We start from the raw sequence: 23,406 nt of genomic DNA on the forward strand, positions 1-23,406 counted from the left end.
ATGGGTGGTGTTTTAAAACCTGCCCTGATGATCATCAGTTATTCCTTGACATTTCTCCCACTTTATTTGATTTCAGAAGACTGCTAAGTAGCTCTATGGTCTAAAAAAAAAAAAAAAAAAAAAGCCAACAAAAAATTAATCTCCATGGTGTGGAGAACTCTGATATCGTCAACTTTTCAAGTTGAGAAATTAATTGCCCAAATATCTTGTTTTTAGACAAATTTTAAGTAATTTATGCTAATATACTTCTTGAAAAACTGTGATGAAACTATATTAAACAACTCTAAGCTATACACTGTCAAAACTTTAATCTTCAAAGAAAACCATAGTTTCTTGATGGATGTTCCTAAACAGATTTTAAATGTCCACCTGCTGAAAAGTTTTAGTTAGCACTGAGGCATTTTGATGTGATGAAATCAGAACTATTTGTGACTTTGCTAAGACACATGAATTCAATGCAATAAATGTAGCTAAGAACACTTTTGGCTCTATGATAATGAAATGGCAGATGAAAACCACAGAGCAATGTTAATATTCTTGGAAAGTAGGTTATAAATCAAAATGATATGCTGCTTAAAAGTATGGAATCAAAGTATAAAATCATTTAACATTTATACCACTCAGATTCCTTTTAAGATCAAGGTAAAACCTCATTAAGGCTATGGAGTACTTTCAGAAACCTAATTTCTAAACTTTAAAATTTACATCATTTATAAAATATTTTGGAAGTTCTTTTTCTGCTGTCCTGTAGCCATCAGAAGTTCACAAACCACTACCTGAAAAACACTTGTGTATGTTATTAAATAATTCATGATATTTAGATTCTTCCCCAGTACAAAGAACTGCAGAACCTTCTATCAACTTCTCCCTACAAAGCACCAAAAAAAGAGAAAGAAAATGGCCTAGCATCAGCAGAGATATAGATTTTTCTATTGCTCCTATCTATATGTATCCCATGTAGTTTTGTTTTTTTTCTTTATATCAGTATCTACAAATAGTGTTTCCTCTATCTGGACACCTACTTTTAATAGCTTTATTTTGTATTGCTGAATAAATGCTTTGCTATTTTTTTTTTTCTTCCTTTCCCTATTGAGCGTCAGTGACGTGCAACAAACAGAAATGTTTCACAGACACCATCTCAGTGACTTTCTTTGCATGCAAATGTGGTACTTTGCTTTTAAAATGATAATCCAGTACTATTCTGTGTACTTAAAAAATGCAATAGTTGAAATATTTTGAAATTCTCTTGTTCCATTGCTTGACAGATTTTATCTGGCTTTTTTGCACCAAATTCTTTGTCAAACTACTCTCTCCTTTATACATCTAGTACCTCATTATATTTTTGGATAGGTATGACCCTAATACTTATAATTTGCTTAAGAGGGAAATACAGTGTTTTCTTCAAGCTACTCAGTCTAGAAATTTTATCATTAGCATATTTCATATTACAAAAAGCCTTTGTTCAGATAAAGTGGAACTGTGTCCTGCCATTATATTAAGTTACAAATAGATAAAAAATTTTGTCTCCCTCCCTTATAGTGCTATGCAATAAGTTTACAACTGAACACAATCAGAACCTGAGTTACTGTTTCCTAGTTTGATGCGGTGTTCATCCTGTCATTTTCCCTATTCAGCACGTGAGCATGTTTTCTACAAAATCTTTGCATTAGTATTTCCCCTTCAAGAGAAATCTCTACAGTACTATGAGAAAGCACAGCTAAGAAAGTATCATAGTTCTGCATCAAGGCTGATGGAGCTTGAGTATAAGGGAGAAGTGGAAAGACTGACAGTAGAACAAGAATTGGTTTGAATAAAGATACCAAGAAGCAGTGATGTGTGTCTTAACCCTACTATAACAGCATTATATGAGCATAATGGGTATTTTGGAGAACAGAAAAACCATACAACGCCCCAAATAATAGCAACATAACAGATTTTCTTATCCTCTCTTCATACATGAAGCTGCTAAACATACCCAAAACATGAATGAGACTTTCAAGGCAAAGTCATTCTACCCAGTTTCACATAATTGAAAATATTTAAAGGTTTTGTTTTCTCTTTATTTAGTTAAACATTTGTCATCAGTCACTTAGAAGACTTTAATACTAAATTGTCATTACAGAAGTATTAACGGAGATATGCAGATTCTTAAGCACCTATATTTCAGTATTAGTACAGTTGGATGCATTAAGTGCTAGTGCCAGAAAGCATCACTAAGCAGATAAGTTTATATCAATATATCCTTAAAAGCTTAACTTTTTTCTTTCTCTGTGCCATAAAAGTCAGTCATGGAATCACACTTATAATCCAGTTTTCCTTTGTTACCTCTCACAGTATGTTAATATCTACCTGCATCATGGGTTTTGAGGCTGGGAAGATTTTGGTGGTTGGATTCAGTGCATTTTTCCTCAGTGATTGTTTTTGTCTTTCAGACTTGAATCTCCTACTAGATCCTTGGTGATGGAAGCACCCAGGGGAGTGCAAGTCAATGCAGCTGCAGGAGACTTAAAGGCTACCTGTAGGAAAGAGCTGCACTTACAGTCCACAGAAGGGGAGGTAAGTTCAGCCAGCAGAGAAATGTTATACAGCTCTGCCCAGCATAACACAAACAGTGTGAGGAAGGTTTATTCAGCAGCAAGGTAAACAACACAAAAACTGTTCTGCATTTGCCTTTGTTAAAGTAATTTTGGTTTAGTTTCTTCAGTTATTAATACTGATTTCCTTTTTTACAAATATTTGAATCCATAAGTTTCATTCACACTGGAAATAAACTTAGTTAGATTAATACAGATCAGAATTACTTGCAAATTAAGAGTCAAGGAAAAAGCTTCCATAGAACAGAGTTGGTTAAGTGATACTCATAAAAAATTGATTTGGATTAATCTGTAAAAATAAGACAGAGAAGTTTGGATTAATTTGGATTAATGTATCATTAAACCATGATTAAGAGATTTAACACATTTGCTCTACCTGTGGTTTGAGTCCTTAAACTTTTACTATCTCTGTAAGAGAGACAGAGTACTTCAATTGTATGTTCATTCTCCTGTTTCAATAGCGTCTTGTTTCAGAGATCAGTGATTGGCATAAAACGACTTTGGTATAGATTCTTCACATGTAAACCTGTGTGAACTCATGAAAATGATTCAAAACTGGGTCACTTGTTGGGATGGCAATCTATGTATTGCAAAAATGCATGAAAGTGTACTGGCAAAGGAGTCTTCTCATCTTCAGACCATAAAATGATGTAACTAAAAAAAAAGCAAAAAACTTGTTGAAGGCTACCAAGAGCTCTCAGATTTGTATTAGGCACTTTGGAGAAATTGACAGATTTTCAAACTGTTCTCAGAGGGACTTGCTACATTACAGCATTTTTGAAAATCCATAAGGTAAATATCTTATTGTGAATTGAGCTCTTTAGAAATTTTTTGCCTTTTGTGTTTGTATTTTGTATTTTCTACCAAATGTTTCCAGATATTTTACATACTATCCAAAATAAGCAAAACCAAACAAAACCAACATTCAGATCTGTGACAGACAGTCCCCTGCAATGCACACTCTGCATTACAATGCAGACAGGAACATTTTGGCCAATATACTGCATCAAAAGCCTATTTTGATAACATATTTCTATTGATGCAAGTATCTGTCCAGCATAACTAAAGCACTATGTTTTCCTGATTCAGAGCCTCAAATATTTATATACCACATGCCCCACCTTATTTTTGAGTTTCTCCAAAAGTTATCTCTTCCCCCAGTGTCTCACCTGTACTTACCACCTGTTACTGTTTCCTAACATTACTGAGATAGAAGTAAAAAATCTAATCCTCTTTTAATAGTAAATATTGTCCTGCCTCACCACTGTCCTTTCTGTGGGTATTTTTGGGTCTAGAGCTTCTTGTACCCTGTCTTGTTTTCCCTTCATAAATCCCTACCTGGCCAAATCTGTCATGCTTCCTACATTTATTAACCTAAATTTTGGAAATAGAATGTATTCCTTTGTTCTTTCCCTTCGTGATATTGCCAGAGGGTAAAAGTAAAGCTTAAATTAAATCATGTTTCCTACATTTATTAACCTAAATTTTGCAAATAGAATGTATTCCTTTGTTCTTTCCCTTCATGATATTGCCAGAGGGTAAAAGTAAAACTTAAATTAAAATTAAAGTTAAAAAAAAAAAAAAGAAGAAGCCAACAGAAAGGCTGTTACCTTTCCTCAGCCTTCCATTACTCTTTAAGCAATGCTTCTTTCTATATTCTCTTTTTTTTGTATCATACACCTCTATGGGGCTTCATACAAATATTTTGTCTGTGGATCCATCAGGTTTTTTTCACTATATCAACATTGTGAGTTCATTGCATGACTTCTCATTTTTCTTAAGTATTTATCTTATTGAAAAGGTAGTTTTGGGAATAATGTCCTTTGACCTCAGCTGGACTTTCACAATGGGAACCCAAGAAAAGGTATAATGCCTATATTATATGTATTATTCAGAATGGGAATTCAATTTTGTATTAAATGTTTTGTAGGAAAAAAAATGCCAGTGAAAAGCTGACTTTTCTGAACTTCTTATTAAAAATCAGTATTTTCTCTATATGCTACGACTTTGCACATCTGTGATTTACTACAACGATGTTAGATTGATAATTATCAGAAAACTAACTACCAACCTTTGCCCACTCTTTCCCAATGAACTGCTATAAATATACATCTGACAAAGTTCAAAGTCTTGAATACTTGCAATTTCAGTACAATCTGAAACGAACTGTAGCTTAAATCCACAGAGAAATTATATCTTGACCAATTCTATCCTGAGGTCTGACCACTGCCCTTATAGTCTACTTTTTAATCTCTTACACTGGAGAGGGTTAGAGGAAAATGCAGAAACAATTTGGAAGGTATATGATAGGCTCCACAGCATTAGCTGTTGTTCAAAGTTACTGTGGCCACATTAGGGAATTGCTGGACTAATTACAGCCTGGTGTGAGGAACCAGGGTAAACATCTGATGGATTAAATATCTACACAACAAAATATTGATTGGTTTTCTTGCTTACAGCCCAACAGATAAACCAGAGATTAGCAGACAGCATAAAAAAACCCCACATTTAAAGGGTTTATCATTATTCATTTTTAAGAAAACACATTCTAAAATGACAAAGTATCTGTATTAAAAATAATCTTCATTTTAGCCTAAGAATTATATGCCTTATCACTCAGGTTTCTTCCACAAATAAATTAGTATTGTCTTTGTGAATTGGATCTGTGAACCATTTTCATGACAAGACAGTTTGAACTAGAAAGAAATGCAGGTTTTTTTGTATTACTTTTATTCTGGTTAACTAAATTTAATTTTTTAATGTTTGTAAGCTTTTCCAAAAACTCATCAAAGATATGTGAATTAGTATTTTCTTTCTCTAGCAAAGTTGTTGCCCTATTATGACAGAAAACAGCACTGTGGCACCTGGAATCAACCAGTTATAGCCATGTTATATAGCATTATGCATTTACTGACTATGAAAAATAGATTTTCCTTTTATTTAAGAATAACTTCAGAATATTTTTAAGAACATAAATGTGTTTATGAAATAATTTTCCTCTAGCTTTATCTCTATGCAGTATAATCTTCAGCCTTCCACATCACAAACTGAATGCCACTGCAAGCATCCTGAATTCTGCTGTTTGATATATTTTCTTTTTATTTACTGCAGTATTATAATAATCCTTTTAGCCCTATTACACATTATAATGTGTGATCCCAGACTGAATACTGGGGGCTGTAATTTAGATTCAGATTCTGCTGCCCTTTCTAAAGCTCTTGAGCTGCACCCTTGTGAGTCGAGGCATAGGCAGAATCCTTTGATTCAATTAAAACTTGGCATTTAATTGTGAACTATGTATTCTACTATAAATAAACCATAACCAATGGTTTAAAGCAGCAATCATTTACAAGGAATGTGAAATGTGAAGCTCCAGGCTTCAGCTGAATCCACTGGTTCACATAAGAAGAAAAAGAACACTTCTTGTCTCGAAATTCAGCACAATGACTGCTAGTTGAATACTGCTTTTTCACATAAAAGTGTAATGCAAAAGTATAGATCAGTTTTGAATTCTGTAGATATTTTATTTTCGTAGACATAAAAATATTTGAATTGAACCTGGAACACATTGTTATATAAGGACAGCAAGCTGAAAGGACTATCTGATGGTGTCCACTCTTTGGCCTAACAACTAATTGCAATAGTTTTGACCATACAGAATCACAGAATGGGTCAGGTTGGAAGGGAACCACAATGGGTCATCTGGTCCCACTTCCCTGCTCAAGCAGGGTCATTCTAGAGCACAGGATTTTGTCCAGACAGTTCATGGATATCTCCAGTAAGGCAGACTCCACAACTTTTCTGGGCAATCTGTGCCTGTGCTCAGTCACCCACACAGTAAAAAAGTTCCTTCTCATATTTAGGTTGGAACTTCCTATGAAAGAGTTTCTCCCACTGCCTCTTGACCTATTGCTTGGCACCACTGAGAAGAGCCTGGATCCATCCTCTGGCGTCCTCCCTGCAGATACTTATAGACATTGATGAGGTCCCCTCCCAGATGTCTCTTTTTGAGGCTGAACAGCCCCAGCTCCTTCAGCCTTTCCTCGTAAGAGAGATGCTCCAATCCCTTAATCATCTTTGTTGCCCCCCACTGGACCTGCTCCAAGATCTCCATGTCCCTCTTGTCCAGAAGAGCCCAGAAGTGGACACAGCACTCCAGACGCGCCTCACCAGGGCTAAGCAGTGGGCAGGATCACCTCCCTTGACCTGCTGGCAATGCTCTTCCTAATGCAGCCTTCCCATGCTCTTCCTAATGCTCTTCCCATTGGCCTTCTTGGCCACAATGACACTCTGCTGGCTCATGGACAGCGTGCTGTCCACAAGGACTCCCAGGCCCTTCCCTGTACAGCTGCTTTCCAGCAGGTCAATCCTCAGCCTGTGCTGGTGCATGGGGGTTAGTCCTCCCCGGGTACAGGACCCTGCACTTGCCTTTGTTGAATTTCAGAATGTTTCTCTCTGCCTAACTCTGCAGCCTGTTGAGGCCCCTCTGAAGGGCTGCACAGCACTCTGGGGTACTGACTGCATCACTCTGAAATAGAAGACTGCTAAGTAGGCTCAGCTCTTAGGAATCTTGATCAGCTGCTATGTCTCTTTGCAAGGAGCTTCTAGGAGGTTAGGCTCTGCACTTTCATTGCATCCAGTTGACTATCAAAAATGAAGTCAGTAAAAGGAGAAAGATGTACAGGGGGTTCTCATTTTTACAAATGTATTTATATTAATCACCATGTCTATGGCCTTTTTCCTATTTACTTCTTTATGCCCTTGTATTTCCCTGTCAAATTACACTCTATCATAGCATCCTTTGTAGAGTATATTTTGTTGTTTCTGGCATAATAAGGCTGATCTCTCATCATGGTAAGGCCTATAGCTGTCACACTAAAAATGAGCAATATTCTTTAACAGACAAAGTTTACTCAAAATCAGTGTGGCAGACAAGAGGTCAAGTTTATATTTACCATTTTAGCACAGCAGATTTAATGAAGCATGCAGACAATGTTATTTTGTAGAGACTAACAAATGCACATACTACTAACATTTGATCTATAATCCTATCCAGTTCTAAATCCAGGAGATGCATTTAACACAGAGATTAATAATTAAGGGTTAAATATTAATATTTAATAAATCTGCAGTAATCTTCACTTGTAAGATCAAGTAACAGTACCATTTTAAAGCATTTGGTGGCATTTTTGTGGATGGTTTTTATGTTCTGAAACAGAAAACAAAAAAAGAAACAGGACATTTTAAATTAAGTAGGTATACTGAAATTGAATTACCTTGTTCTACAGGCTGCTTGCCATAACTAGGAGGAATGGCAGATCAAAGACAACAACATTTCATAGATTAGTTCAATTCAACCAAGTTGTGTTTGTCTGAGATTAAATGTATGCAAAAAAAAATTAAATGTTTGCATGCGTTAATTAAGTTCAACAGACAATAAGCAATGGCAGGCTCTCGAGCTCAAAGTTGCACTGTTTTTTCACCAAAAATTATCTCATACATGTGCTGCATTTTGTTTTCAAAGCCTTTTTTATGGTATTAAGCAGTTGACTTGTTACTGTTGTCTGTGAAGAAAGAGATTAGTGAAAATGAAGGGAATTTTTTCTGTATTCTTTTAAATTATAGGTTTAAAAAATTCTATTAGTATGTTTTGACAGATACTTAAAATTGAATGCATATTATTTTAAAAAGAAAAAAACCCTTTCATTTTCAAACCAGTTATTCACATGTAATTTAATTTATAGAAAAAAACAGTGTTCTGTACCAGTCTACAATTAAAAATACAAAACTACAAAAGCAAAGCAGTGTTGCAGCGGGGATTACTGTAACAAGCATATATCAAACCAGGAGTCCCGTGGAAAGGAAATATATGTGGACAGATTCTTGGTAGACGTTTCAGAGATGTTTATTTCTCCGGCCACATGGCCGGGGCTCTGCTCAGGAACTCTGCAGTCACGGGACCCGAGGGTCCTTGGCCACACCGGGGAACACAAAACAACCAATGGGGAATGAGGCTGACCAGGGCCAGGGAAAACCCCGTGTCGTCCCCCCCCGCCAGGGCCCATCTCCCAGGGCTCCATGGCAGGGGGGGAGACCCCAACAAAGCAGTTTAACTGAAAACACCCATATTTAAAATGTTTTTTCATGGCCAAATGTTCAAGACCCACACCATAAGGAATTTTATTAGAAAGGTAAAAATGACAATGAACAATTTATTATATAATTTTTCTTAAATTAGTATTGCCTTTTAATCTAATGATTATTTGAATGGTAATTAAGTTTTTTTACTCTGTAGTTTTAGCACAAATATTCCAAGTACATTTTCTTTTCTGGACTGTGTACATAAATCACAAAGAAGTCACATCTTTCCAAGACTGCATGAATTTGCAAGACTGAAAATTATTTTCATAATAGAAAGAATAAATACATCAGAAAGTTTTTTGTTTCAGTACGCATCCATGTACTGTAGTGTGGTTATAACTCAGAAGTTCCAAGATGTACTCTTGTGTATTAAATTTACAAAAATTCCTACTTAAGATGAAACCTTACCCTCACAAAGACCTCTTTGGTACTGACAAGTCAAAACATAAATTCTTCCATTCAAGAACGAACTGTACACTTCACTAATGTACAGTGTTATTTTCAACGTATAGCTATGTTATTTTTCAAATCCCCCTCAGATGTCAGTAGTTGCAGTCATAACATGGAGGTGAGAATGGGAACAATACTGCCAGGGTGGCTCTGCTCAGGTGTACCAGGTATAATCTTTAGAAAGAGAGCATTTACCACACCAGGCCACTCTTAGGCCTGCAGGTCTCATTTGTCTTGTGGTCAGTTGATCCTAGTACTGTAGAGAATACATTTTCAATATGTAGTTTGTACCAGGTATGTTGGTCTTCTCTGACTATTTAGTATATTCAGTTTCATCTCAGTCGTTGCATTAATTTCACTGCTTAACTGTTCCTCAAAACTATTAATCATTACTACCAATATGGTTCCAGATATTGTGCCACCATATGTTTAAATTTTCCAGTATATGCACTATCAAGTTAATATTTTAATTTTTCATTATGAGTTTTTGTTCCTTTTTCTCAGAACTATCATATAGATTTAATGAAAGCCACAGATAAGTGTTAGAACAAATGGTCCATGAAAACTAAAGTACTTCAATTTATCCTATAGTTCATCTCAACCTTGAATATTGAAACACATCTGCATACGAAAATTGTATAGTTGACTCTAGTGACCTAATCTATATAATCCTCTTTGTGGGATGCTTCTGATAGCATATGCAGAAGAACAAAAAGCCTACGAAAAATCCTTGCATTCCTGTAATTCAGATTAATTGAATATTTAAGGGAATCCAAAAGGTTTATTTAGTGAGACATCACTACAATGTCTTCTCAAACTGGTTGATCAACACCCACCTATCAGATTGCCTTCCTTTCTCTCACATTTCCTCCAGTTTCCTGCCATTTCTTATCTACATTAGACCTGAAATATGCCTTTGCAGCTGTATAGAATTGCCCATTTAATCAAAGAGTACATGGATACAGCAAATTCTTCAATGTCTATAAATCCTAACTTTTTCATTTAGCTGTATCAACTTTAACTGTCATTTGCTCTCTTGAGAGGACTTAGTCAAAGACTCATTGGAGAATTTTATACATGACGGGTTCATATCTCTGCATTAAAGGCCTTGTACAAATATTTGATTTTTTACCTCATGCCTATATCTTTCCCACTGAAAGTTTGCTCCTTCAATTTAGTTCATTGTTTTGTAGGTAATCAATATATTCTGGCTTGCCTTCCTCTCCTTTCTCTCTCAATGTTCAGATTAGTAATACAGTCTGATGAGCAGGTGAATGACAGATCTTCATTAGTAAAAAAATGTATGTAAAAAGAGTACCATTTTTCCATTCCTATCACATGCACTACAGGCTGATTCAGCTTGATACTTTAATTAGTCAGAAATCAGATCTACTTTTAAACATTGTAGAACTAATTTATTTTTCTCTGTACTAAGATGCATGAGACCAAGCAATGATCTGGGATTTCCAAACCTTAAGTATTGAGAGAGAATGATGCTGCTCAGGACTCTGCTCTCCATGAAATAACATTTCTTTGAGTAGCTGCTGCCTTTTCCATTTTGCAATCTGTCAATCAGTCTCCTACAATGTTTCAAGAATGGATGAAGGCTTTGGTTTTATTTGTGCCTATTTATCTGTTGAGGTGTGAGGGTCTCAGAAAGAGTATGACTGGCCAGCATTGCCTTGATGCATGTGAAGTATTAAATGGCTTCTCTCATACCTCTCACAGCAAAACAGATTAGAGAAAGACTGTGTACACAGGCACTTCCATTAACTGCTGTCATCTAGCAGCAGTGTTCCCTAGAATCATCATACTGTTTAATTTTTTGTCTTGTCACTTCTTCCCTTCTCTTTAAACAAACACCTGATATCATCAGGCATAAAACAGTAAGTAGGTTAAGTTTTGCTGGTGTTGGAGGAGTTTTAGCCATGAATTTCACTTTTTAGCAGATCAGAGGACAGGAAAGGAATATCCTCAAATATGCATTATGTTCTCTGAAATTCCTAATTAATTGGGCTACTCTGGTGGTATATTTGGATTCCTGCTTAACTAAGAGATAGAAATGTTGCATCTCTAAATTTCATCTTTCATTTATAACCTTGACAGCATATGTACAAAGTAGGTTTTAACACTGGCTTTAAACCAGCTTTATTAATCCTCTTCATCTCAGGCTTCACCAGGGAGTAGCTATAGGAATGTGATTAAATTGGACTCACCACAGCAGATATCACCCTCTCAAGAAGCCACTTCAATTTTCTCAGACACCATACCCTAGTATCCACATTACTCACCAGATGTTCTAGAATGCATGCTGGAACAGGACTTGATAGCTAACACTCAGAATTAGGATACCAGCTAAACCTGGATTGTTCTACATCACAGTATGAAGTTTGTAAGTATCAGTGGAAAAGTATGCACAGCTATGCTTATAAAGATCATTTCATTTAGTGAGCAAAATAACTGAGCTACATTGTATTGTAATGCACATCAGAGTAAGGTGCTCTGGATTAGTCTTGGAGCAGTATGAGGAGATATACTTACAGCTTTTTACCGGCTAGGCTCGTAGTTCAACGCCTTAGAAAGCCTTGGGCAGCCTAGAGAGGTAGCACAGGCAATCCAGCACTTCAGTAGCTCTAAAAGCGGTAAATCACAGCTGCAAAACTGATATCACCAGCAGAAGCAAAGAGGGAGAAGTATAGCTTTTGGTTTGCCTAATTTCCGCAATTAGAAGCTTTCAAATACAAAACAGACGACAAGATGTTCGCAGAAAGGGTTGCAAAGCCAAAGAGGGTGGGCCCCCTCTTGGTTCTTTCTTTTATTCGGAGGAGGGGAAAGGGGCGGACTGGGGGCAGACCCGGGGTGACCGGACAATCAGACACTGCTAAAGCGTTTGAGTTACATTTGGTTTTGCCCGCGCTTGGAACAAAGGGATTCAGAGCACATGGCAGAGACAAGTGTCTTGGGGAGGGGGAAGGGAAGCTCGGAACAGGCAGCAACAGCAGTACACTACAGAACATCTGCAAAAAGGTTGCAGAAGTGTAGCTCTCCTGATGTAAACAAACAGAAAAAATTAGGAGCTCATAGAAAATAATATAATAAAATTTATGAGATTTAACTCCAGCAGATCTCTGACACATAGGCCCTCTTAATTTTTGAGTTACTTCTTGTTTGAATTGAAACATGTCTTTTAGAACCCATTTAATTTTGTTTTACAGATTTCTCATGATCCTTCCCCATCACTGCAATTAAGCTGTTAAAACGGCCAGTCACACAATCTATCAATAGTATAAAGAGCTCATCTTGTATTTTTTTGCATTGCCTTACATGTATGTCTTCTATATTGAAGTGCATTTTATTATTGCATATATAATATTCTAATGTATCCAGCTTCCATTTTTTTTTTTAATAAAAGCAAAGAAATAGTCTTTTTCTTATTTTCTATGGTATTCCAAGTATATCAAGGTGTGCTGGTTTTGGCTGAGATAGTTTTTATTTTCTTCACAGTTGCTGGCATGGGGCTGTATATTAGATTTGTGCTGAACACAAAGTTGATAATATAGAGATGATTTTGTTATTGCTGAGCAGGGCTTTGTTGCAGCGGGGATTTCTGCAACATGTATAGACAGCGAGGCCCGTGGAAAGAAATAGGGACCGATTCATGATAGATGTTTCAGAGATCTTTATTCTCCAGCCACATGGCTGGGGGACTGACAAAGAACTGAGCAATCACGGGACAGCCAGGGTACTCCCTGGGCAGGGGATCACCAAACAACCAATGGGGAAGGGGATTCACCAGGGAGTAGGGAAACCCCATAGGCTGTGCCTCTACTCCAGGGTCCCCTCCCCCCGGACCCCATGCCAGGGGGGAGGAATCCCAACAGGGCTTAACACAGAGCCAAGGACTTTTTTGCTCTTCCTGCTGCCATGCTGGGGAGGAGACTGGGGGTGCATGGGAAGCTGGGAGGTGACACAGTCAGGATGGGTGACCTCAACTGACCAAAGGGACATTCCATACTGTGTGACATCAGGCTCAGTATGTAAAGCTCCTGGGGAAAGAAGGAATAAGGGGAAGGGCCTTTGGAGTGATGGCGTTCGTCTTCCCAAGTCACCATCATATGTGATGGGGCCCTACTCTCCTGGGTTTGGCTGAAGACCTGCCTGCCCATGGGAAGCAGTGAATTAATTCCTTAGTTTGCTTTGCTTGTGTGCATGGCTTTCCCTATTAAGCTGTCTTTATCCCAACCCATGAGTTTTCCAGCTTATACCCTTCCAATCCTCTCCCTGATCTTTCTGGTGGGGGAGAGAATGAGTGGCTGTGTGGTATATGGCTGCTGCCTGGGGTTAAACCATGACACAATGATTACCGAAAGTCAGCATTAAAAGTCCAAAAGGCCACTCAGATATTTTTTTTAACTCTATTTGTTAAAAGTTATCAAGAATTGCTGATTAAAAGTATATGACATTACTGGGTCCAGTTTAATATCCTGTTGAATTACTGTTGAAATTGAAAGTATTTTATCACAGTCATGTTCTGACATCAATTTTTGATCTTTCTCAAAGTACTGAACTATGCTCAGCACTATTTAGTACAAAAAATATACTTACACAGACCTTGCATTGTAAATTGCTACTGGATTTTTATTCAATGCTACTGATAAATCTACTGTTACCAATTTAATAATGGACCTGTTACCCTTTGTTTTTTCTTGATATGAGAAGTGAAAGAATACTTCTAATTACTTGTCACTCCATTCATTTTTACAGCCTTTGTTTCCTTCCCACATTTTACCAGTTCCTCGTTTCTAGTTTGTTATTAAACTCTTTTTTCCCCCATCTGTTATTTTGTTCTTTTTATATTTGCCATAGTTACTTTCACATTTACTCCTAGCTGAGCATTTTAATATATGTAATCTTTTTTTTTTTCCAGTTGTAATTCTAGCAGAACATTATTAAATTGTTCCCAACACCATCCACATTTCTTGCACAAAAACTATTTCTTCAGGGGTTATGACTACTAATTTTCTCAGGTCTGTGATACTGGATTTTCCAAGCAACACTGTGGGCTTGTGTCTAAATACATCATTCCTTTATTATAGAAGTTACAGAACAAAGATACTAATTTGCTGCAATTTTAGTTTTGTGATCACTTCTTCTGTCAGTCACAATGTGAATTAAAGCAGGCATTGTGACCTGCAGAGGCAACCTTTGCCTCTGAGATTCTCCCTTTCTGCCCTTTTTAGTGAGTATTTCCTCCCATAACAGTAATTGCTGTGGGAGCTGGAGAACTTAGAGTGATGGGGAGTTGTAGTGTTTGGGGCTACCTTCAGACTATATTACCTTCAATAATTCCAGTCATTTACAATGCTTCTGCTGTGGATAGAAACATGACTATGCATCAATCCTTGTATGAAATTTTATCCAGCCACTTAATTTTTTTTCCCAGCCTGCTATTCCTCACATCTCTACAGCAGTAGCTCAGTAGTGCTTCTCTACTGCTTGGCTGCCATATACCACTGATTTTATCATAAAATAATACTTTCCATATGTCTTCAGGTTCTTTACATATATTGTGAACATTGTGGTATAGCAGTGTCAAGTTGGCTTCATTGATTTTAGATACCATACAAAAAGCACTAGCAAGTATTTAAGGAACTCACCTTCTCCTAAGCTTCATACTGTTACCTCCAGAGCTTAAAGCCATTTTGATTTGTTACCTGTCTTCTAGAAAGTCTTAGTCTGCTCCTGAGGTAATGACTGATCTTACTTTGGCTCTTATTTACTCTTTCCATAAATAAAAAATACATTCTGAGCAGCTGGACACTCACCTGTTTGTGTCAGTGGAAGACATGCTGTTTTCTGCAAATGTAAGTGTAAATATCGCAGAACTCAACAGAGATTCATGAATGTTACTGGTATCTACAGTTTCATACTGACTCATGTTATTTCCAGTGGAAGATTAAAAAAACCCACAATATTTTTTAATCATATTCAATGTTCAAAAACAAATGGGAATATCTTGATAACCTTCTTAATAAGACTTTAACCTGAAATCTTTCCTGCTCTTAATTTAGGTCAAAGAAGCTCTTTATTTTGTGCACATGACTTTGTAACCTTATTTAATTATTCTCTGGAAGTAGCTATTGTTAAGCCCCAATAATTTAGCACAGTTCAGCACATATTTTCAACTGCTTACCGGAACACACTGGGGAATGTGCTTTAATATCACTTCACACTTATTAAAATACAAATTCTGCCAGAGCAAGTATATGCTGCTGCTATGAGTGAATAAATTTTAATCATAAAGTGTCCAAGTAAAAATTCAACCTATTGAAGAAGACCGTCAAAATTTTTTTCTATAATAATCTTTGTACTTGAATAAACATGTTGGTGAAGTAATTGCATGTACTGTAACAATGATTATTAATGCAGAAACGACTACACAGAGATGAAAAAAAAAATAAATGATGACAGCTTTTTTATTTCTAAAAAGAGTAATTTCTAATATATATTTATAATACTTCTAATGAAATATTTCTAGAAATTTAAATAATGTGACTTCTAAAAAGTCACAGCTGCCTCAAAGCACTTCTTTAAAATATGTCTCAATGCTGAAAGAAATTTATGTACTTCTTTTTTTTCTCCCTCTTTTAGATATTTTTAAATGCAGATACAATCCGCCTGGGAAACCTACCAATGGGTTCCTTTTCATCCTCTTCCTCCTTCTCCTCCTCCTCCTCACCCAGCTCTTCAGCTCCTCGCCAGACTATCTATGAGCTCTGCGCCTGTCCCAATGGTAAACTTTACCTGTCCCCAGCAGGAGCAGGCTCCACATGTCAATCCAGTAGCAACATCTGCTTGTGGAGCTAGAATGACTCCGTTTTATCCTCACACCAGAATAGCCTTTTGTTACTATCCCTCTGCTTCACAGTTCTGTTCGGTTTCCCTTGTGACCAGTTCGACGCTTCAAACGGCCTGCAGAGCAACTTCTTCCACTGTAAGCAGGAATACAGCGCTGCCTTCTCTTGTGGTTTGTGCTGCCGCTCAACACAGAGATGGGAGAGAGATCAATGTATTCTTCATCAGGAAACCTAGAACATAAAATCACCTTTTTTTCCAAAAGGGACAATAACACAGGTGCCTTTGCTACTTGAAGTGAAGCACATAGTTTTAGATTTTTGCGGGACCTGGATATGAACTGCACATAAATATATATCTAGACAGAGAGAGAGAGTACAAGAATTTGCCCAGAATCTGATAGTGAGATGAATTTGTTCCCCCTGTATGATAAATAACTTTACTGTCTGAAAGCACAATTTTCCATTCATCTTTTTGGATGTAAACTTTTATCCCTGAATTTTAAAATTTTAAAGCATTGTGTGATGCTTGCTTTACTAAACAAATTCAGTAAATGGTTTTTAATACAAAAAGAGACAGAATTCCTCCCTGAGTTTGGTTTCTTTAAAAATGTGTTGTTACTATTTGTCTACTAAGTCTAGGGTTTTGTACACTAGGAAAATTTTGGAAGTGCTCAGCAATATTACTTTCAAAGTTAAAAAGACATATGCTCTTGTTTGTCAGATCTGAATGACCTTATATAATATTTTCTTGGCCACTGCATGTGAAGCAATTGCTTTGAGTAAAACATACAGTTTCTGGAAAAGAAGAACAGGGTAAAGAACAAAATTCTGATTATATGTTTGTTGATCAGTGTATTGCTCTTCACAAGGTCCTCATAATTGGCAAATTCAAAACCAAGAGAGAAATTTTCAAAGGAACATTTTGTCCATTTTCTGACCATGTCTAACTGCTGCCACTTGAACACAAATGTTGGTACTAATGTAACGTATGATGCTGAGAAGCAGTGCACTAACAACCTGTATGACATTCACATTTATTATTCTCTTTTGTTTATCATCTGCTGCTGAGGTTTCAAAGTAATAGTAGTATATAAAAAAACTACACATTAAATGACATTCAGTATTAAAAAGTACGTCAATATTACATTGACTTTACCAGGTCTGTGTTTAAATTATGCAGCCTCATTTACACTCAGATCTCACCCAGTTTCATGTGGGATTTATTTCTTGTATCAGTGTTTGTACTCATTTGGTTTGATTGGTAATTGAAATCTTATAAAAAAATGCTTTGGTATGCTGCTGGTAAATTTGTCACAGCATTGATTAACAAGAGTATCTTGAAACTTGCAGAACCCAGGAAAGTAAAACAGTATAAAAATGTTTCCTATTGTGGAAGATGGCTTGATTATGTGAGGTAAGTGTGCTCTTTAATTCTATTCTTTAAATTACATCACCTAGCTATTATTTTTAGAGGCTTGAATCTAAGATTGCCAATGAAATGAGAGCTTTTATGAAGTAATTCCAAAACCAGGGGAGATGGTGCAAGGTGGGTATTTCTACACAATTTTGCTTTTAGAGAAAAAAAAAGAGAATGAACAAACTAGTACTGTGATTGTCTTTGCATTTTATTACCACCTAATAAGGTTGATTTTGTTTTGACTTCAGGTGAAATTCACTCCTATGCAGAAGACCAGCCCAAGATGTGTCAATGGCTTGACTGGTGCTTGCCTTACCATTGGCCCTCTTCAGAGGTGTGAATTTCACCCCATAGCAAGAATTCTGTATTTTCTGGTTTTAACAGTTAAATGAAGATTTTAAATTGATTATTTTATGTCTTCAAAAGAAGGCTGTTAAAAGCTGACTTGTCGTCTGTTTGAGATTTTTCTTCTTTGAAAGAACATATACAAGAAAATATTGCAAGAAAATATATTAGAAATGAGGATTTTAGTAAGAGGAACAAAAATAGTTAGAGATGACAAAGAAGATGACAATAAAACGTTAGAAAGTGTAGCCATACAATAAACCCTTAAAACTATAGGGATATAGATGTCTTTTTCTTATGCACACAAGTAATAGAATGGTAGTGTGACAGTCATGAACAAATAGCATTTCAGGAGGAAAAGTATATGAGGGCACATCTATGTGTAGTCACTATCTGTGCACACCTACATACATTTGTTGCTTAAAAGATGAACAAATATAGTGACTAATCTACTTGATGAATTAAAATGTGGCTTCCTACAAATTGCATACAAAAAGGTTAAGGAGCTTTTTTTCACCTCAAACAAACCTGCAGGATGGCTTGCAGATACTTTGTAATAAATTTTCCACAAAAAAATTCTTATTGGTTTGTTCTTCACCTGAGATTATTTACCTGTTATTTGTTTAACAAAGGTCTCTGTTCACTGGATGGAAGGACCCAACCTTAATAAATTCTACACCAACTTGGTTGGGAATGGGCAGGTAGGAAAAAAATTATGTTACGAGATTAATTTTAACAGCAAGACTGAAATAATTTGCCACTTTGTATGATGAGAAGTCAGAGGAGATATGTGGGTAGTACATTGGACTCCAAAAAACCAAGCCAGTAAGTTCACGTACCTCTGCACTGTCAGGATATTTATTATTGGAGTCCCATCAATATGAAGTAGAGCATATTTAAGAGCTTCAACAGCCTATGAGATAGAAAAAAGTTCTCATGATGTTTTAATGTTCTGGTGAATTTCATAATATTGATGTTTTACTTTAAATCCATTGAAAACTGTAAGAAGGGAAGAAAACAGTTTTTATTTGTAAAAGTATTTCTAGTCCACATGATTTCAGGGAGTATTGGAAAAGTGATCTCAATGCATTAATCATACTAAAAATTTAAAATGCCATCCTTATGACAACAATGAAATATTTGAAAATACCTTATTGGCTACATGTATTTAATATATATGATAGATTTATCTCCTGTAAAAATATTTGTGTCATATTATAGGATACTGTCTCTTTCTTGTTTAAAAAAAAAAAAAAAAAAGAAGAGAAGAGAAAAATAAAAGCATCAGCCAACCTCTCTGAGCACTGTTAGCTGTATGGTTTGTATTGCAGTTCATTCATTGGTTAAGTGTTAAGACCAAAGACAGACACTCCTATTATATCCAACACTATGACACTGCTGTTTCTACTAATTCTGTTGGAATGAAGAGATGAGAAGTTGTAATTACAACATGAAATGTAACATAGTTTAGATTTGTGCAGCATTTTGAGCTGTAGATTTTCACTTTTTTCCAGGGTTTAAATTTTTGTCAGTGTCTTGTGATTACACTACTATTCATGCGTATGGGGGTCTTTTGGTGTTCCTAAGAAAACATGCCAGGACATTGCTTCTTTGAACTGAAGTTATACTGGTTTGCTTGCAAAGTTGGCTTGACTGGATAAAAGAATTCACTTTCAACCATTTTAGATGCAGAGGGTTATTAAGTCTGGAAGATACAGCCATAAATGTCTAGAAGGATTTAATGAAGGATGTTTGAGATATTTGGTTGCTAACATAATGTACCTTTTAGGGGTTTTTTGTTTTATTTGTTTGTTTTGATTTGTTTTTAGATTCTAAATAATTGCTAAATAAAAAAAATTAAAACTTTAGACTATGGAATTGTTATCAGCTGATTCACTGTAATGCATGTGAAAGTTGGATCAAAATCTGGGTGTCATACTGTTTCAATCCCTACTCAGTAAAGGTCTGCTAACCCTTTTTGTTTTGTAACCTTCATGTTAATGGTTTTCTTGTGTATAGAAGTATATATAAAAGATGGGAACTATTTTCTTACATATACTATGCAATATGTTTGTAGAACTGCAATATTACCAAAATTACAAAAGCTGTGCTTTTGTACTCTCTTGCTTTATGTAAAACAAATCTTTTTTCTATTTAATGGACTGTCTGTCTTAAAATTGTGGATAACATTATTCAAAAGCAGTACACTAAAACTTTTAAGATTTTTATTTTATTTTCCTTGGACTTTTTTTTTTAAATGAAAATAATAGCAAGGTTTTGGAAGTTGGAAATTTCTTTTCTTGGAAAGCTAGAACTTTTTCAGCATGTAATTAACACTCTCAGTTTGAAATGTTTCCTGTACTTCTTTAATTTGTCTTAGCATTTCCATCTGGTGCTACTATATAACCATAAATAAATGTGATACATTAAACAGGAAACATATCAGAACTAATTTCAAGAATAATCAAACAGGAATCCTGCTAAGGGTGAGAAGAACATGTAGAATAGCTGATGAGAAACTCTTGGATTTTCTGTATATTTTTGATAAATATTATTTGTTAGTTTGTATTTCCTTACCGCTGTCTACATTAGCAGCATGGTAAGAGCTTTTATTTGTTTTTCAATTGTTTTGTCCTCACACACAGAATATGGTATTGTTTTATTTCAAACTTTTTTTTTTTAAAACAACAGACACTGCATTTAAATGCAGTACTTATGTTAAGAAAACCAATTTTAAAGTGTAGGCTTTATTTCTACATCAGCATTAGTAAAGTTAAAATTACAGTGCTGCTTTTTCATCTACCATTAGAGCATATTACACTCCTCAAGTTCCTTTGTGTCTTGCCAGAATAAGATTAAACTGCATGTTCATGTTTGAACAGCACTTTTTTACAAGCCACTTGAGAATTACACAGTCATGTAAAAGGTGATGTAACCAACTCAAACAAATGCTCTCTGTCTTTAACCTGGGCAGTGTCAATGCTGTTAACAGCACAACCTTGCACAGAACTCTGGAAAAAAGTAAGGTGAGCATTTAGGGGGTTTGTTTACACTGAGCTCCTTGATGCCATATTATGATTTCATCAATATCCAGAGTAGCTAGACAGCAGCTACTTTCACAATGCCTAAAAATATCAGTAATTTCTGTACAAGAGCAACAGTTGTATAGAAATATCAGTAATATAGGAGAGTATATCAGTAATATAGACTGATAAGTCTCAAGTGACTAAAACATGATAGGTGATACAGCAAGAAAAATTATTCTTAGCCATTTTACTCAGTGTTGGACAGGTTCCCCAGTCCAATCTGGGGAAACTACTGACAGTAAAAGAAAAATAGAAGATAAGTGAAAAAAAATCCACCATAAGCATTGTGTTGATTCAACACAGTCCACACTGAGACTAGAATTTAATACAAGTTCTCTATGTAAAATATAGATATTTCTCCTCTGAAACTTTGAACTGAGCTTCAGATTACATTGTTTGAATTTGAAAGTATTATTTGAGCTTTAACCAACACATTTCTTATACAGGCCCGGATCAGGAGAGCTCAGGTAAAATCTTCTACTGTATATCCAGTCGGATTAGAGTCAATTAGCCAGAAAAGAAACTAGTCCACTTAACTAAGGAAAAAAAAATTAAAAATTGAAATCTGAGTTTTGCTAAGTTTTGGAAAAATTTTAAGTGGATTTCACATTTTTAAGGAGTGCCCATTTCTACCAGTGTCTGCAATTCTGACATGTTTAAGCAGTGACAGCAATGTATATTAAAACATTTGGCCCTATGGCTTATCAGATTCACTTAATGCATGACTTGATCTGAGAAGTAAAAATGGCTTTTGTTCATATGTATACCTCCTGGTTTGTGAGACCTGTGAGGGAGAAGTTCAGCTTTCAGCATCATCTAGAGCACAATGAAAAGTAGGATTTAAGCATTAGAGAAGCATTACTGAAGGCAAGATGTATTGTTTTCTGTGCTTTATGATATTTTGAGAGCTTGCACACAGTCATTCTTTACCGCTGAGAGATCTGCATTCTAGCACAATAACTTACTTCTAAGTACATATTTTAGAACTATTCTGAAAAAAATACATAATTGTTTTCTTTCTAGGTGATGTTTACTCAGTTTTCTTGTCCCAAACACTGCAACAGTTAGTAAGTCAAATCCTCCTCCTTAATTCCCACCCACTCTTAACTCTTCAGCTGAGCTTCAGTTGTCCCCTTAAGCATCCTCCTTTCTTCACAAATAACAAAAGAATTGGCAACAAAAAGAATTTTGCCATCTCTTTATCAGGATGCTTCCTCTGTGACTTACTTAAACTGTGTCAAAGGGGAGATTATTTGCTTTGTGACAACAGAAGTTATATAAGGAAAACACACATAGGTAAATATCAGTTTTAGTCTGTCTTACTAGAATGAAACTTCTAGAGTGAAAGATTTTAGACTACAGGCTTCTTAATAACTTTTAATTTCTCAGAAGTTTTGTCATTCAATGAATGTATTTAAAATACCATAAAATAAAAATGCAAACTATCCTATCCTGTTACATTTTTTTAAAATAGAAAAGGAATCACTGAGCTCATTATTTGTCCCTCTCTACTTATGTGCTTATTTACTGTTACAAATTTGAAAGGAAAAACAGAGCTAAAATGTTAAATAGTATAACGATAACTACTTAAAACCCCTATTAATAACAGAGTATTGTCCCTTTTAGTCCATGACTGACATTCTCATTTATCTTTGGAGAATTAATGCTCTAATTTCTTATACAGTGGCAAGTCTTTTTGCTGTTTTGTGTGATCTTTGGGAGATAGGAAACCTCTGATGATAAAGGAAAGAGGATAACTACACAGTATTAAAAGAAGCATCTGTGATAGTATTCCCCATGCTACCGTGGAACCAGACAAGATCTGGGGGCACTTACTCATGAGGAGAGAGGGTCTTCTACAGCATTTAAATATTGTGAAGAAAATAGTCAGGATGCTTTCCAGCTTCATGCTCCCCAGGATGACTGAGACATGGTGTTGCAATAATATTCGAGAGACAGACAGAAAGAAAGTGGTTTTCTTGATCTGCATAGGGATGTGTAGGACAGTGGTGCATAGGCAGTAAATCCAAATCATGTTGGAACAGTAAAATACATAAATATAGCTGAAAGATGGATTTTTTTTTTTTAAGTGCAAAAACAGTCACGAAACTTCTCCCTAAGCCTCAGAGAAACAGAAAGAAAGTCAGGTGAAGATGTATCATAGATTCCTAGAATGGTTTGGGTTGAAAGGAACCTTAAAGCACATCTAGATCCAACTCCCCTGCCCTGGGCAGGGAGGGCCACCTTCCACTAGACCAACTTTCTCAAAGCCCCATCCAACCTGACCTTGAACACTTCCATGGATGGGACATCCACAACTTCTCTGTGCAATCTCTGCCAGTGCCTCACCAATCTAAACCTAACCTCATTCAACTTAAAGCCAGTAACCCTTGTGCTGTCACTACATGCCCTTATAAAAGGCCTCACTCCAGTTTTCTTGTAGGCCACTTTTAGGTACTGGATGGCAGCTCTGAGGTCCCTCTGGAGCCTTCTCTTCTCCAGGCTGAACAACTCCA

General features: G+C 36.0%; 1 protein-coding gene across 22 annotated transcripts in view; it reads left to right on the forward strand.

The window, feature by feature from the left end:
- Window positions 1-19,587, forward strand: part of SGCZ (sarcoglycan zeta) — a 346,473-nt gene extending 326,886 nt beyond the window's left edge. For 17 of the 22 annotated variants that reach the window (XM_069014009.1, XM_069014010.1, XM_069014011.1 and 14 more), the window contains 3 exons: window positions 2,433-2,556; window positions 15,837-15,978; window positions 16,114-17,099. In XM_069014009.1, coding sequence (XP_068870110.1) covers window positions 2,433-2,556; window positions 15,837-15,978; window positions 16,114-16,277 — 430 coding nt within the window. In that variant the 3' untranslated portion in view covers window positions 16,278-17,099. Of the gene's footprint in view, window positions 1-2,432; window positions 2,557-6,457; window positions 6,522-15,836; window positions 17,100-17,392 lie in introns of those variants that run through there. The other 5 variants (XM_069014019.1, XM_069014022.1, XR_011150719.1 and 2 more) reach the window with 4 other exon arrangements.
- The last annotated feature ends 3,819 nt before the right edge of the window (window positions 19,588-23,406 follow it).

This window comes from Aphelocoma coerulescens, chromosome 4 (assembly GCF_041296385.1).
Source record: "Aphelocoma coerulescens isolate FSJ_1873_10779 chromosome 4, UR_Acoe_1.0, whole genome shotgun sequence".
NCBI classification, from domain to species: domain Eukaryota; kingdom Metazoa; phylum Chordata; class Aves; order Passeriformes; family Corvidae; genus Aphelocoma; species Aphelocoma coerulescens.